Source organism: Tasmannia lanceolata, unplaced genomic scaffold, assembly GCF_043159265.1.
Source record: "Tasmannia lanceolata isolate RefF3 unplaced genomic scaffold, GAP_Taslan_0.1 ptg000008l, whole genome shotgun sequence".
NCBI classification, from domain to species: Eukaryota; Viridiplantae; Streptophyta; class Magnoliopsida; order Canellales; family Winteraceae; genus Tasmannia; species Tasmannia lanceolata.
Window position 1 is genome coordinate 2,634,174 of NW_027518685.1, and position 13,431 is coordinate 2,647,604.

The following is a 13,431-nucleotide window of genomic DNA, read 5'->3' on the forward strand; positions in this document are numbered from 1 at the left end:
AAATCAAAATCTTCTCGCCATCCAAACGGGCCCTTAAAGAAATGTTTGAATTATTAGGGATTTTTTAAGTTTAAAACAGAGCATGAAAATTTTGCAACTTTTTCAAGAAATTTTTTATTATCTGGAGAATTTTAGAGTAAAAAACCATCAAACAAACATCACGGAAATGCCATATCATTTTCTTTAAGGTAGATTACATGCATTGATAAACATTTCCAAATTTCCCTCTTTAATAATCATTATCATTTCAACTAATTTGTTACAGAGCCACATCCATGAAAAAATGCAGATAGGGTAGAGGGAGATTATGAAAACCTGTTGGCAGAGGAAAATCTTTCCTGTAGACATCAGTTTCTCTTACAGCAGACCTTAACGCCACAGCACTTGTTTCCCTCCACTGAAAAATGGACTATCTTCTCCTCAACATGCTTCTGAACGGAACCACTAAACCTTGAACTTGATGCCCAAGCAGAATAAAATGCATTCACAACTTCCTTTGAGAAGCCATTACTACTGAGATCAAGCAATTGTAACTGCTTTGCCAAACCAATGGCTGTTGAAAGCTCTTGAAATAATTGATGATCTACAAAACGATTCTTTAAGCTTAAACTTGTGCAATCATCATTGCAAATAGATTCGGGGGGTTCCTCCGTGATTTGATTATCTTCACTATCAGCAACTTCCAGGCTATGACAGTCAGAATTTCCCACACATAAGCCATCCTGGGCAGTTTCAATTTCCTTGGGTGCACATATCTGTGAAGGTTTTGGGCTCCCTTGCACCGTTAAATGATAATGTGAAGTGTTTTCCTTGTCAGCATTAGCATTTTCAGCAAGATTGAGCTCTTCCAGCGAGCCGTTTTCTGCAAATCATGAGAGAAGTGTGCATTAGTAAGAGATTTAATTATCATAATTAAGTTGAAACTTGGTTAAGGGTTTCTAACCTGTCACTGCCTGAATTATTTTGAGAACACCCATAAGCCCAATATCGCATTTGCTAAGGACAAGAACTTTCAGACAACATTGAGGATTCATGAGGAGAGAAGCCAATGTATTGCATCCCTGCTTTGAATGCACTAGTCAGGCTCTAACATGATAGTGAACAAGAGCAGAAAACACAAAACTAAGAAATGGACTTCATAAAGCACTCTGATATGGATAAACATAATGGAAGACTTTTTGGCATATTTTTTCTCTGTTTTTCCATTTACCGATAAAACTATAAAAAAATGAATAGAGAATAAGCAGGGCCTAACTAGAGACTAAAGACGGTCGGAACCACTAAATTATGTGAGCCTTCTCAATATAGAAAAGGGCCATTGCTTGGTACTAAATTGCTAGGCTAAACAGGTGGCACCTCTACTTCTCTGATCACATGTTAGGCCAATTATAAGATTAAACCTCTACAACCATGCCATCACCCTTAAAGCCATATATGTAAAAGTTGAGTTTTATGAATTTGTGGTCCAAAACTAGAACATATTGAATCTAAACCTAACACTCTTCAGGGATGCTGTAGTTCTGTACTAAGTGAGGTTTATTCCAGCTGACGCTTTTATATTCATGTCAAAGCATGGTTTAAAGTATCGTGTGACACAAGATCTATGATCCGCCAATACATATACTGTCAACCAATAGAAAAAAGGCTGGGCGCGGGGGGTGGGGGGGGGGGGGGGGGGTGGCGGTGGTGGAGGTGGAGGGAGAGAGAGAGAGAGCCTTGTCTGAGACACGTGAGTTTGGACATATATTATGATTGAGTATTGGATTTTGGGATATTTCGTACTGTTATTCCCATACGCGTTAAAAGGGTCTTACTCCCACTTTGATTACTTTGTCATGTGATCTCAGGCTCTTCCTTGATATGTAGGAGCATGTCTTATGTCTTAAACAAGTCCTCTCATAAGATGGGCGGGTACAAACTATAGCCAGAAATGGAGAGCGCATAAACTTGCTAGTACATCAGAGGTAGCATGAGCTGCCTATATTTGAATGACCAACAGTAGATGGATTCGTCCCTCACCAAAAGGTAGGTTCATTCTACTTGCTGCTACAACTTTCCAGCGTATAAAATCAATCCCCAGAAGAAATTGAAAAAGGAAACACACGAAAAAAAATGGAAAAAGGAAACACAGAACAAGCATTAGTCTATTGAGACGTAAGAAGAATTATGCAAACTCTGGGAAATGAAAAAACAAACCTCTTGACCGATGAAATTTCCTCCCAGGTTAAGTTCAAGAAGACTGCCCATTAAAGCAATGTTGGTGCAAACATTCATCAAACTATAAGAAGTCAGCCCACAAGATGATATATCGAGCTTCACCAGCTCTTGAGACCCACTAGACAATGCTTCAGTTAACCGCACCGCTCCATCCTACCACAAAATAAGCAGTTACAGTTAAAGGTTTCATTTGTTGCTTTGAAGTGAAATCAACCAAGAGAGGAAAAGATATGAGTTTACTCACAGCCCCGATGTTAGTCCCCTTAAGCATCAATGCTGTTAGACCTGTGGATTTGGCAAGCTGGCAAAGACTATCAACTATAGGCTTGCCTAGTTTTACACCATTCAGATTTAGTTCGGAAAATCTGCAAACATTGAAAACTTAATGGAAAATCATTCAAAATTACACCTCTTCATTATAATATGACATATATGAATATAATCAAAGATGGTGCGCTACAGAAAACTTAATGGAAATCATTCAAAATTACACCTCTTCAAAGTAGCAAGTTTGATCAATAAATTAATCATGGCATTTCCAGAGATGGGATTGTTTCTTCCTGTGCACAAATTGTTCAAGACAATTATCAGAACAAACAGAGGATTGAAAACTAATTGAATAATTAAGCTGAATTATTGAACAAAGATTCTAATGAGTACCTAAACAAAGTTCTGCAAGTACTGATCCAACATCCAATGCATCAGCGACCTTCTGAATTGTTCTAGACGTGATGGAACATTGCTCTATGTTCAAGCTATAAAGTGCTACAGAAGAAAAATATTATCAGGAGAAAAAACACGGAGATCTCTGGAAAATCGAACATTGAAATCAAACAGAACAGTACAACTGATAATATTAACCCAGTGCTTGAATTTCATATTATTATATGTTTATGACCTGTATTTGTAAATGTGACTAACTCAAATGAAATAAATTAAACCGAATCGAAAAGTTGCTGAAAAAGAACTAGACCTTTGCAATTTTCCAAGACAGTTGAAAGGTAAGAACCACAGGCATCTGTGAGGCGATTCTCGGACAGATTCAGCACTTCCAACCGAGAAAATAGAACAGGACATTCGCAAATCTGTTGACATGAAACAAAGAAATCCGATTATAATGTTGCTAGGAAAGAATTTTCCATGGAAGCAAGATAAATGTTTGACACTTTAATCTAAAAATTGTACAACATTTAAGTAATAAAAAAAGACGTAATTTTTTTCTGGATTACCATTTATCACCAACACACTAATTTTTTAGAATATTCATCAAAAATAATTTATGATTCTCCAAATTTCACCTTTAATTGAAAATGTCATATTAGTTGATTTCTTTAAAATTACTCAAAATAGTTCATCTTTGCTTCAAAAAACAGAAAATACAAATGATAAAAGATGCAGCCTTGAAACAACTAGTATCACAGAGAATATGTTGAGAACCTGGAATAAAGCAGCTGGCCCAAATCGATTACAGTGCAAATCCAACGTCAAGCCACCATATCTTTGGTTTGATGACGCAAATATTTGTTGAAGTGTCTCCATTGTTCCATTTCCTGATAGCAGAAAAATGGATGGGCAGTGAAAAAAATTAAAATTTACAGGACTAATAGCCATACAAGTGAAATAAAACCAAATTAAAGAGAGATATTGTTCAAAGAACATGTAAAAGAAATGGTCAATGCATGCCTTAACTGAATCAACAAACAAAAAATCAACTGAAGATAATGATAACTTATAGAGCATTTGTACCTAACAAATTATGAGAAATGTCTAATACGGAAATTGTCTTGTGCTCCTGCAGTGCATTTAAGAAAGGTGATATTGACATATCTTGCAATTCACAATCAGATATGATGACTTCATCCTCCGAAACCTAGTACATAAAACAATCACATAAAGATTCCAGAGCCAAAAAACAGTTTAATTCCAATTGTTATCTGAGCATAGCTCAAAAACCATTGGGGGGGGGGGGGGGGGGGGGGGCACATTTTTTGGGGGATCCAAAGCATTCATTTGGAAGGCCCTTCCATGGATAGGGTGTGTACCAAAAATCAGCCCTATAGGATCATCCTAACCCTGCCATTTGTGGAGGTGAAAAATGAGCAGAAACATGGACACACAGTGTTTGTCCATTTCCCCCTCGACCTTTGATTGGGTTAGGATGATCCTATTGATTTGATTTTTGGTACACACCCTATCCATGGAAGGGCCTTCCAAATGAATGCTTTGGATCCCCAAAAAAATGTGGCCACCCCTATGGTTTGTGAGCTCTGCTCAGATAAGCTTATCTGAGGAGCTGCTCACATATATATATATATATATATATATATATATATATATATATATATATATATATATAGAGAGAGAGAGAGAGAGAGGAAAGCGCCCAATCACATTGGGGCCTACTTTGTTAGGATGATCCAAAGCATTCATTTGAAAGGCCCTTACATAGATGGGGTGTGTACCAAAAATCAGCTCCATAGGATCATCCTAACCCATCCATTTGTGGAGGTCAAAATGGACAGACAGTATTTGTCCACAAATCTGCCCATTTTTGCCCTCCACAAATGGAGGTGTTAGGATGATCCTATGGAGCTGATTTTTGGTACACACCCTATCTATGATAGAGCCTTGCAAATGAATGGTTTGGATCACCACAGAAAATGTGGGACCCATGTGATTGGGGCGCTTAAGCTCACCATAAGTTTGGTGAGCTTAAGCTCACCAACACTTTCCTCATTTCTATATAAGTGTTCCTGCGCAGCTGCTCAGATTGCTTCAAAAACTCATGTGGCCGCACATTTTTGAGATGATCCAAAGCATTCATTTGGAAGGCCCTTCCATGGATATGGTGTGTACCAAAAATAAGCCCTTTAGGATCATCCCAACCCTGCCATTTGTGGATGAAAAAAATGGTCATAAACAGTGTCTGTCCATTTTCCCCTCCACCTTTAATTGGGTTAGGATGATCCTATAGGGCTGATTTTTGGTACACACCCTATCCATGGAAGGACCTTTCAAATGAATGCTTTGGATCACCCCAAAAATGTGGGCCACATGAGTGTGTGTGTGTGTGTGTGTGTGTGTATGTGTGTGTGTGTGTAACACAAATGAGACTAATTAGTAGTCATCTACTTGTGATAACTACCTCCAAGTTGTATAATTTCTTCAGTAACTTCATATTGGGTGCCTCAGACAGCTTCATGCAATAATCAATGTACAACTTCATTAGGCGGTTATGAACCCATCCTGTAAGGTTAACAAATCAGCAAAGTAGAGTATTAGGATTTTTTTTTAATGTAGAGTATTACGATTATAACAATAATTTCTTACAAAAGCACACTGGAAATGCATAAAACTGTTGGAGAAGACAACAATTGTTGTGGAACATTCAAAAACAAGGATGGGCAAAATGTCCTGGGGCTGCTCTGCAAGTATAGGTACTGTTGCAGCTATCCATATAAATTATAAAAAACTACAAATCACCATGCTAAAATTGAAGAAGCCAGAAGATTGAAAATAAATAGAAAAGAAAAAGAAACCTTAGATGTGCCTGATCAAAATTATATTGAAGGGAAAATTTATGTAAAGGAATTATAATCCGGGCTTAAAAACTTGCTAGAACAAGAACTCTGTCAAGGTAAAAAAGAGTCAACTTGAGTTAGTCAATTATTGGATGTTTTGATTAGCATAGCAGAAAAAATAGAAGTTGGCTACGGTAGCACGGGCAAGTCATTGATTAACTTGGGAGTTCTTAAACAGTGATACTGATTGGTAAAAGAAGCACAGTAACAAAGTAGCTTACAAACTTAATGGACTAATATCTCCAAAATCTAAATTTGAGGAAAATTTTACAAGCAAGTAAAGGAAAGGAGAAAACAAAAAAGGAATGGGCACTATTTTCTCCAACAAACAATAAAATACATGCACAAACAACATTTGGCCTTTAAAAATGCCAAAAAACCCTACTTCAACAGGGCCTACAGATTAAAAATCAGGCCTCAGTATTTCCAAGGTTCCGTCAATCTTGGCCAGACTAGGCAGGCAAATGACGGCAACTAAAACATTCAGGAAAGCTCAAATATGATTTAGCAATGCTAAGAAAAGGAATCTGCCATTACATCAAGAAAAGTCTACTACGCAAAAAGCCCATGTGAATGACATAACAACTGATAGGTGTTCTTATATTTATAGTCATACACCAATCTGTAAGTATGGGCATGGTATGGAACGGAAGCAAAGGAAAAGCAGCATAGCTCATACCGTCAATAACTACTTCAATCCAACCTTCTCCACAACCATAATCCTTAAAATCCATCACTAGCTCCGAGGATCTAAAAGCTTTATCGCCACACTTCAACTCTCGAATAATAGGCAACACACCTAACAGCACACACCACATAAATTACTACAAAATAAATGTGTTTTAGAAAAAGTTCATTTGAGAGTTGCACCAAAAACATAAATATTAAATAGTAACTTTTGAAATTGTTAGTCACACTTATAACTTGAGTACTTGACTTTGTCTTCATTTTAGCCAAGACCAAATATATGGCCATGAAAAGTCTGTCAGTTGATAGAAAATTGCAAAAATCGCCATGTTCATGATCAAATTTGTACAATTTTCAATTAATTTCTAACTATCTAGCATTTGTAATTAGATTACATTGACATGTTTAACTTGGTTGATTTCTGAACTTCGCTTGCCCAACATTTATGCCATTTTCCAACTCGATAACGAGTTTTTGATCTTTGATGGCTACTAATTTGAAACTTGGAGACATGATAAATCAGATGTCAAGTGAGTACCCTTTGATCTCTTCTCTTCAGAAAGTTGGACAAAGTACAAGCATGCCACTTCAACCTTCAAACACTCGAAACTCACATTATCGCCATCCATGCAAGAGCGTGTGTCCACATGTATCATGTCATCACCAATTTTGAATTTGATGTTATGCTGCAAATACCACAAAGTGTTTAGAATTTAGATGGCAATGGATAAAGAACACATGAAGTAATGAACACTTGTAAAGCAATATACATGAAAATGAAACACGAAACTAAACTTTAATTACATCCATATACAGGGGCGGAGCAGGAATTTTCACTTGCGAGGCCGGACTAATTTACACTTGCCTGCATTGGTCATTGGGGGGGCCATTGCCACTAAACTTGCTAAGAATGCATGTACAGCCAAAAATCATAATAGAGATTTTTTAAGTCATTGGGGGGGGCATGGCCCCCCTCATGCTATATGTGCCTCCACCCTGTCCATATGCCGTGACTACACAGTAACAAATCCTGAGAATATTTGGGCATTTCCACTGACACGTGTCCGGGTGAGATGATTAAGTCATTTAAAGTGCTATTGTAAAATCAGATTGCCTGTAGAGAATAGTTGGGTCATACAGTAGTGTTTGAGAGAAATTGAGTAAGCAGAAAAGGGGCTATCTTTTTCCTACATTTTCATATTGCTTTATGGTACAGAACAAATCACTTCATATATTATTGATATTCAATCGCACATTTCCAAATATTTAAAAAGAAAGAAAGAAAGAAAACAAAGCAGTAGAAATGGAAAAATAGAGCTCAGAACCCAATCCAGGACATCTTTATGTGATTTTGTACAGATTGATGGGCATGACCATTATATATTGTTCATGACTTTATACTGATTACTAAAAGGCTTTAAAACATAACTATTATTATAATATGTCAGTGTGTGAAATATTTCAAATTATCAAGATCAAGCATGTGAACACTACACAAATCTTACCCCATAGTCTTCAGATGTATGCAAATGGAAGCTTGCACCATTTTGGCTTTGGAGTAGATTATCAATGACATGTCCTCCATCCATTTTAGATCCACTTGCAGCAAAACTGGAGGAATTTGCAGTTCCTCCACAATGCGAAGATTTGAACTCCATGCAATTTTCAGCTGTGAATTTAGGACTCTTTGATTTGAAAGAACAAGTACTTTCTTCACGATGGATGGGTGTGCAGGCACTGAGTACATCTTTGGGAGCAATGTTATGTGACACATCCTGCCAATCCAAAAGTTCAAAACAATTAAGTTCTTAACAAATTCTCAGCAAAAATTATATATAAGAGCACGCACTGCGGGTTCAGAAACAATTGAGTACAGATCATAACTACAAAAGAGCCACATTTGGGAGATTATACGCATTGCTTTAAGTAATTGAAGTTACCTGAAATTCACTAGAATGACCACTCTGTTCATCAGCCCTCTTAACTGTAACAGCCAGGATAAAAGATATTCTCAATTTCATAAAATAGCTAAAGAACAAGATACAACAAGTGTAGAAATGTTTAATAATGGAAAATAAAACTCAAACCATGTTAAACCCACTTTCATCGGAAGTCCCCACATCTTCTTCGAGGTGCTTATTAAGCCTTGTTCTTGAAATATCCATTGCAACACACTCGTCAATTTCATCATCGGAAAGGACTACACGGATACGTTTACGGCCAACTGGCTCTTGATCATCAGTATCTCTGGATAAAGCTTTAGTTGCTTTACTAGAAATCCCGGCCTTGCCCCCACAACAATCTAGTTGCTTCTTTTTATTCTTGGATAATGTCTTCCTTGGCTGGATAAGTGAAGCCAGAGGAATATCATTGCTAAATTCTTCGACACTGAGGGTTGGATTCAACCTTGTAGAGGCAATTGGAGAATTGAACGCCTCTGAACCATCATCAGAAAAGACATCCCCTTCTGTTTCTGTTTCCGAGCAGCACTCTTTAGCCCGATTTCTCACCTCAAATTCTTTATTTGGCGAACTCTTCAGATTTTCAATGTCGTGTTGCAACTTCCTGTAATGAATGTGCTTAAGCAAGAAAAAAGGCTGAATATATAATCCATTCCACATATGCATAAATGTAAAATTACCTGGCCTTTCCAACATTGTCAAATCGTATCATGTAGCTATAATGCATGTTTTCAAGTGCAGATATCTGTACAGAAGGGAGGTTGCCTTGAATTGCAATTCTGCATAGAATACAAGTGTTAAGCTTAATACCAGGCTAATAATGGTTTTGCATTTGAGTGTAAAGCAGTAGGAATACTAGCCATGAATAGAAAAATCTACTCTCCAGTATGCAATATCCTATACAATGAAATTGAATATAAGATCTTAGAAAATGGAAAGAATTGCCTGTAGCCCTCCTCAAATGCCTGTAGTGCACCAGTCCAGTCACCAGCAGAATCCAAAACCTCCCCAATATTAATCTTGGCTAGTGCTTGCCCCTGAAATCATTACCATTCAAAAATTGTTAATGAAAGAGACATCTTGTGGTGTTGTAACTAATGTTTTGGAGGGCCAATTTCTCAGTCATATCCGATATCAATTTTAATTTTGTTATTGATTATTATTTTGGGTACAACACAGCTCGAAAAATTTGATAATCGGATAAATCAGCAATTTCCAACATCGGCTGTAATTTCCGTAATGATCACCAGTGACGACTTAGCAAGTTTAAATTTTTTTCAGCCAAGATTCCAATAAGTGCTATATATCAGTTTTATCTCATATGATGGAAATTAGTAATGCCGAAACAGCAGAAAGATGGCTGATCAGCCACCAGCCCACCATGTCGATGCCAAACACAGGTGTTCAAACAAAGAAAGTTAAGGTTTCAAGCAGACATTGAGAATATGCCCTACTTACCTCCAAATTTCCAATCAATCGGTATATATTCCAACTTTTCATGTACCATTTCCGAGCCTTGCTAAAGTTTCTGAGTTTTTGGTACGATTCTCCAATAGCCAAAAAGGAATCGCTCAGCTTCTCTTTGTCACAGAGCTCACTTGCCACTTTTTTCTTCCTTTTTGCGAATTCCCGATGCTAAAATACCAGATATCTTACATAAGAAAGTACTTAAAAATAATAAGAATAAATTTATGATGAAATACTTGTAATCAGTCCCTGAACATTCATGTACTCTAACCTCAGAAAGTGCACAACTTTACAGTAGAAACAGAAAGTGTGGTTCAGTTTTACAGATGCAAGTTTCGCAGAATTTATAAACCTTCTATATCACCATGATGTGGTTTGTGCATGTGGTTCAAATTGGTAGATTGTGACCCTGGTATGTGGAATTTATTAAGAAATAACAAAAAAATAAATGACAATATAAAATAATTTGAAAAACTTACTTTTGTCCATGCAAAGATGATGGTGGACTTTTCAATCAGACGATTTAATGATGCATGCAGATCAAGCAAACATCTTCTCTCACTTGGTTTCCCTTTAGCAATGACCGCAGTTCTTGTCAGCTTTTTAAATTTCTGCTCCTCTGCCTTTAAATCTCCCAACACTTTCATTGCTTCTTTCACAGTTTCGATGTTCTGTTTAATCTGATCAACTAATGCATCCTCATCTTCCATGGATTTTGCGATATGATGGGCCTTTTGATAGCAAAGAATTGCTTCATCATACTTTTGTACACGATAATGCAACTCACCAAGATTGATATACCCCTTTGCCTCCCCTTGCAAATGACCAATTCTCTTACAGATTAGAATGTCCTTCTCAATGTGTTCTCTGGCTTTATCCCATGCCCGCAACTCTATATAAAGACTTCCAAGGTTATTATGAAGCCTGCTCCGTGCATCATCATCTTCGTTAACCTCTTCGTCATCACAGATTTTTAAGCCTTCGAGAAGAACTTTCTGGGCTTCATCCAAATTATCAAGATCCATTTCAAGCATTCCTAAGTTATTATGGGCATCAATGAATTCCTTAACAAAGAAAGAAGTTCTGTGAGATGGAGGGTTCTCCTTGAGAGTCTGAGCAAGTTCCATAGCCAACTTGAAATACTTCTTGGCATTCCTTAAAGCATAATGATCATTTTCAGATTTAGAGAAAAGTTCATGGTATGTTCGACCAAGCTGTGTACTGGCTCTTTGCTGCTCAATAAGGTCATCGGTGTCCTTGGCAAGCGCTAAATGCTTTTTCTGAATTACAAGAAGCCAACATATTGAGAATGAGATGACCTTACCAGAAGCAGACCATCACACAATTGAACCATATGGAAGCAGGAAAAGAATTAATAGAAATCAGATTGACCCAACATATTTAACAGAGGCAAAAAAAATAAAGGTTTAAATTGCCGATAATAAGGCCATATTTTAGTCACCAAACAATATGAAACCGGAAAAACTCTTGCGTTCTCAGCCGCATCAAGCGAGTACTTGCCGAGTCAACTAGGATTTACTTTGGCCATTTTGACGCTCGTCCACATTTTGAAACACTGAATTGATAATTAGAATTTTCTTTTCTAAACTCACAAGTTTATAATCCAGGAAACAGAGCATTCACCATTACAACTCAAGTTCCCGATAACATAGTGATTCACTCAGCATAAAACGACTCTAAAACCTTGAATTAAGGATTTTCACAGTAACCCATTTCTGTTGAGAGCACCCAAATCATCTCTTACATTCAATCAATCAAACATTCCATTGACAGAATTCCAAACAAAGATAAAACATGTAAAGAAAAACAATAAATCTGCATAAAACCCAGAAATTTTATTTCGTCAAGAAAGTGGTGCAGGGATGAAAATAGAAGGGGAGTACCTGATATGATAGGGCTTCTTTGAATTGATTGAGACGGAGATAGAGCTCACCAATGGATTGGCAAGTTGGGAGCAACTGTTTCTCAGGCAAGTACTTGGTGGAGACTTCGAAATCGATACGGAGCCAACGGAGGGCTTCGACATATTCTCCTCTGCTCTTAAGGATGTCTCCGATGACATTTGCCCACCGAGCTTCCTCCTGACGATTTCCATTAATCGACGCCTGTTTGTAAGCCTGCTTTGCCCCCTTCAGTTTCAGATCATCTCTCCCCATTTCTTTCTTTTTCCCTTTTCACTGATTATTTGGGGTTGAAGGTCTCGGTTTTGTACAGTGAAGAATAGGGTTTTGGAAGGCTTTGCAGAATGAGAAATGTGAGTTTCGGAGATCAATTTCGAGGGAAGTTTTGGAATTTGGGGGAAATTTGAGCGGGAGAGAGCGACACATCACACGTATAAGAGGGAAAACGCGGATCAGCTTAATGCCCTTAGGCTCCGTTCACTTGTTTTCTAGCTGGAGGAAAAGAAAAGAAAGAAAAAGAATCTGACGAGGAAAACTGGAAAATAAACTGTGAAAAAAAAAATTTCTCGTTTTTCACTTGGCTGAGAAAGGAAAAGAAAGTATGCAGGCAAAGTGGTTTTCTCAGAAAAATGAATTTTCTCATTCTTTTGGGCTCTGTTCACTTGTTTTCCCGCTACAGCAAAGGAAAAGAAAGAAAAGGAATCTGACGTGGCAGAATGGAAAGGAAAGGAAAAGAAACTGTGATTTTCCCGTGCTTTCTCGTTGTTCACTTGCCCAGAAAGCGGGAGAAAATATGCAGGATACTTTGTACTGGTAAGGTTTAAACGACTATGGTTTAAACCAGCATCAATGTAAAAGAGGAGCTGGAACATACAGATCCAAGCCCTATTTCCCCCTGAAAAAACAAGTATGGTTTAAACCACCATCGATTTAAAGCAGCATCAATGTAAAAATGAGTACGCTTTAAACCAGCCACAATGTAAAAATGAGTATGGATTAAACAAGCAACAATTGAAACCAACATCAATCTAAAACCGAGTCCGGTTTAAACCAGAATCAATGTAAAAATGAGTATGGTTTAAACCACCATCGATTTAAACCCGTTAAAACCAAAATCCTAATGAAAAAAAAATACCCAAAACCGAACCCTCAAAGCGGAATAAACCCTAAAAGCTTACAGATCGGAGCCCTAACAACCCTAAAAGCTTATAAAACCTAAAAAAAATTATGCACAAACCCCACATAAATGAAAAAAACAAGAAGGCATTCCACATTTGAAGAAGAAAGAGGAAAAAAATGAGTAAATGAGAGAGAGGGAGAGAAGATCTAACCTTTTTTTGCCTCGCCGGAGATGATGACGGAGCCAGTGGGTTTCGTCGGAGGGTTTGTAACGAGAACGAATGTTTCGAGGAGGGGAGCCCGACGGATTTTCCCGAGAGTTTATCCCTCCGTTTTTCCCATCTATTTCGTGGGAAAATTGTAAAGGAGTTGGCGAGAAAATTTGACTTTCCACGTCATTTTTTTTACGTTAATTACATTTTCCACGTCATCCTACCAACTTTATCGAGAAAGCAGGCGAACGTACGAAAAAGTGGT

At 37.5% G+C, this 13,431-nt stretch overlaps 1 protein-coding gene across 1 annotated transcript; it reads right to left on the bottom strand.

The window, feature by feature from the left end:
• Positions 1-147: 147 nt before the first annotated feature.
• TSK (tetratricopeptide repeat (TPR)-containing protein) lies at positions 148-12,224 on the bottom strand. The gene is made up of 20 exons (XM_077386022.1): positions 11,818-12,224; positions 10,393-11,193; positions 9,905-10,081; positions 9,392-9,483; positions 9,127-9,225; positions 8,587-9,050; positions 8,426-8,469; positions 7,991-8,260; positions 7,024-7,171; positions 6,478-6,597; positions 5,363-5,463; positions 3,964-4,087; positions 3,655-3,767; positions 3,191-3,302; positions 2,878-2,982; positions 2,711-2,777; positions 2,462-2,582; positions 2,197-2,370; positions 944-1,061; positions 148-862 (listed from the first exon to the last, which is right to left on the bottom strand). The coding sequence occupies exons 1-20, from the start codon at positions 12,088-12,090 to the stop codon at positions 348-350; spliced, it is 4,038 nt and encodes a 1,345-aa protein (XP_077242137.1). The 5' UTR covers positions 12,091-12,224; the 3' UTR covers positions 148-347.
• Positions 12,225-13,431: the final 1,207 nt, after the last annotated feature.

Excerpts from the sequence above, each read along its gene's own strand:
- TSK (XM_077386022.1), bottom strand. The coding sequence starts at position 12,090 with ATGGGGAGAGATGATCTGAAACTGAAGGGGGCAAAGCAGGCTTACAAA. Across the intron at positions 9,484-9,904 it reads GATTGATTGGAAATTTGGAG|GGGCAAGCACTAGCCAAGAT; the intron begins GTAAGTAGGGCA and ends TAATGATTTCAG. Across the intron at positions 3,768-3,963 it reads CATTTCTCATAATTTGTTAG|GAAATGGAACAATGGAGACA; the intron begins GTACAAATGCTC and ends TTCTGCTATCAG.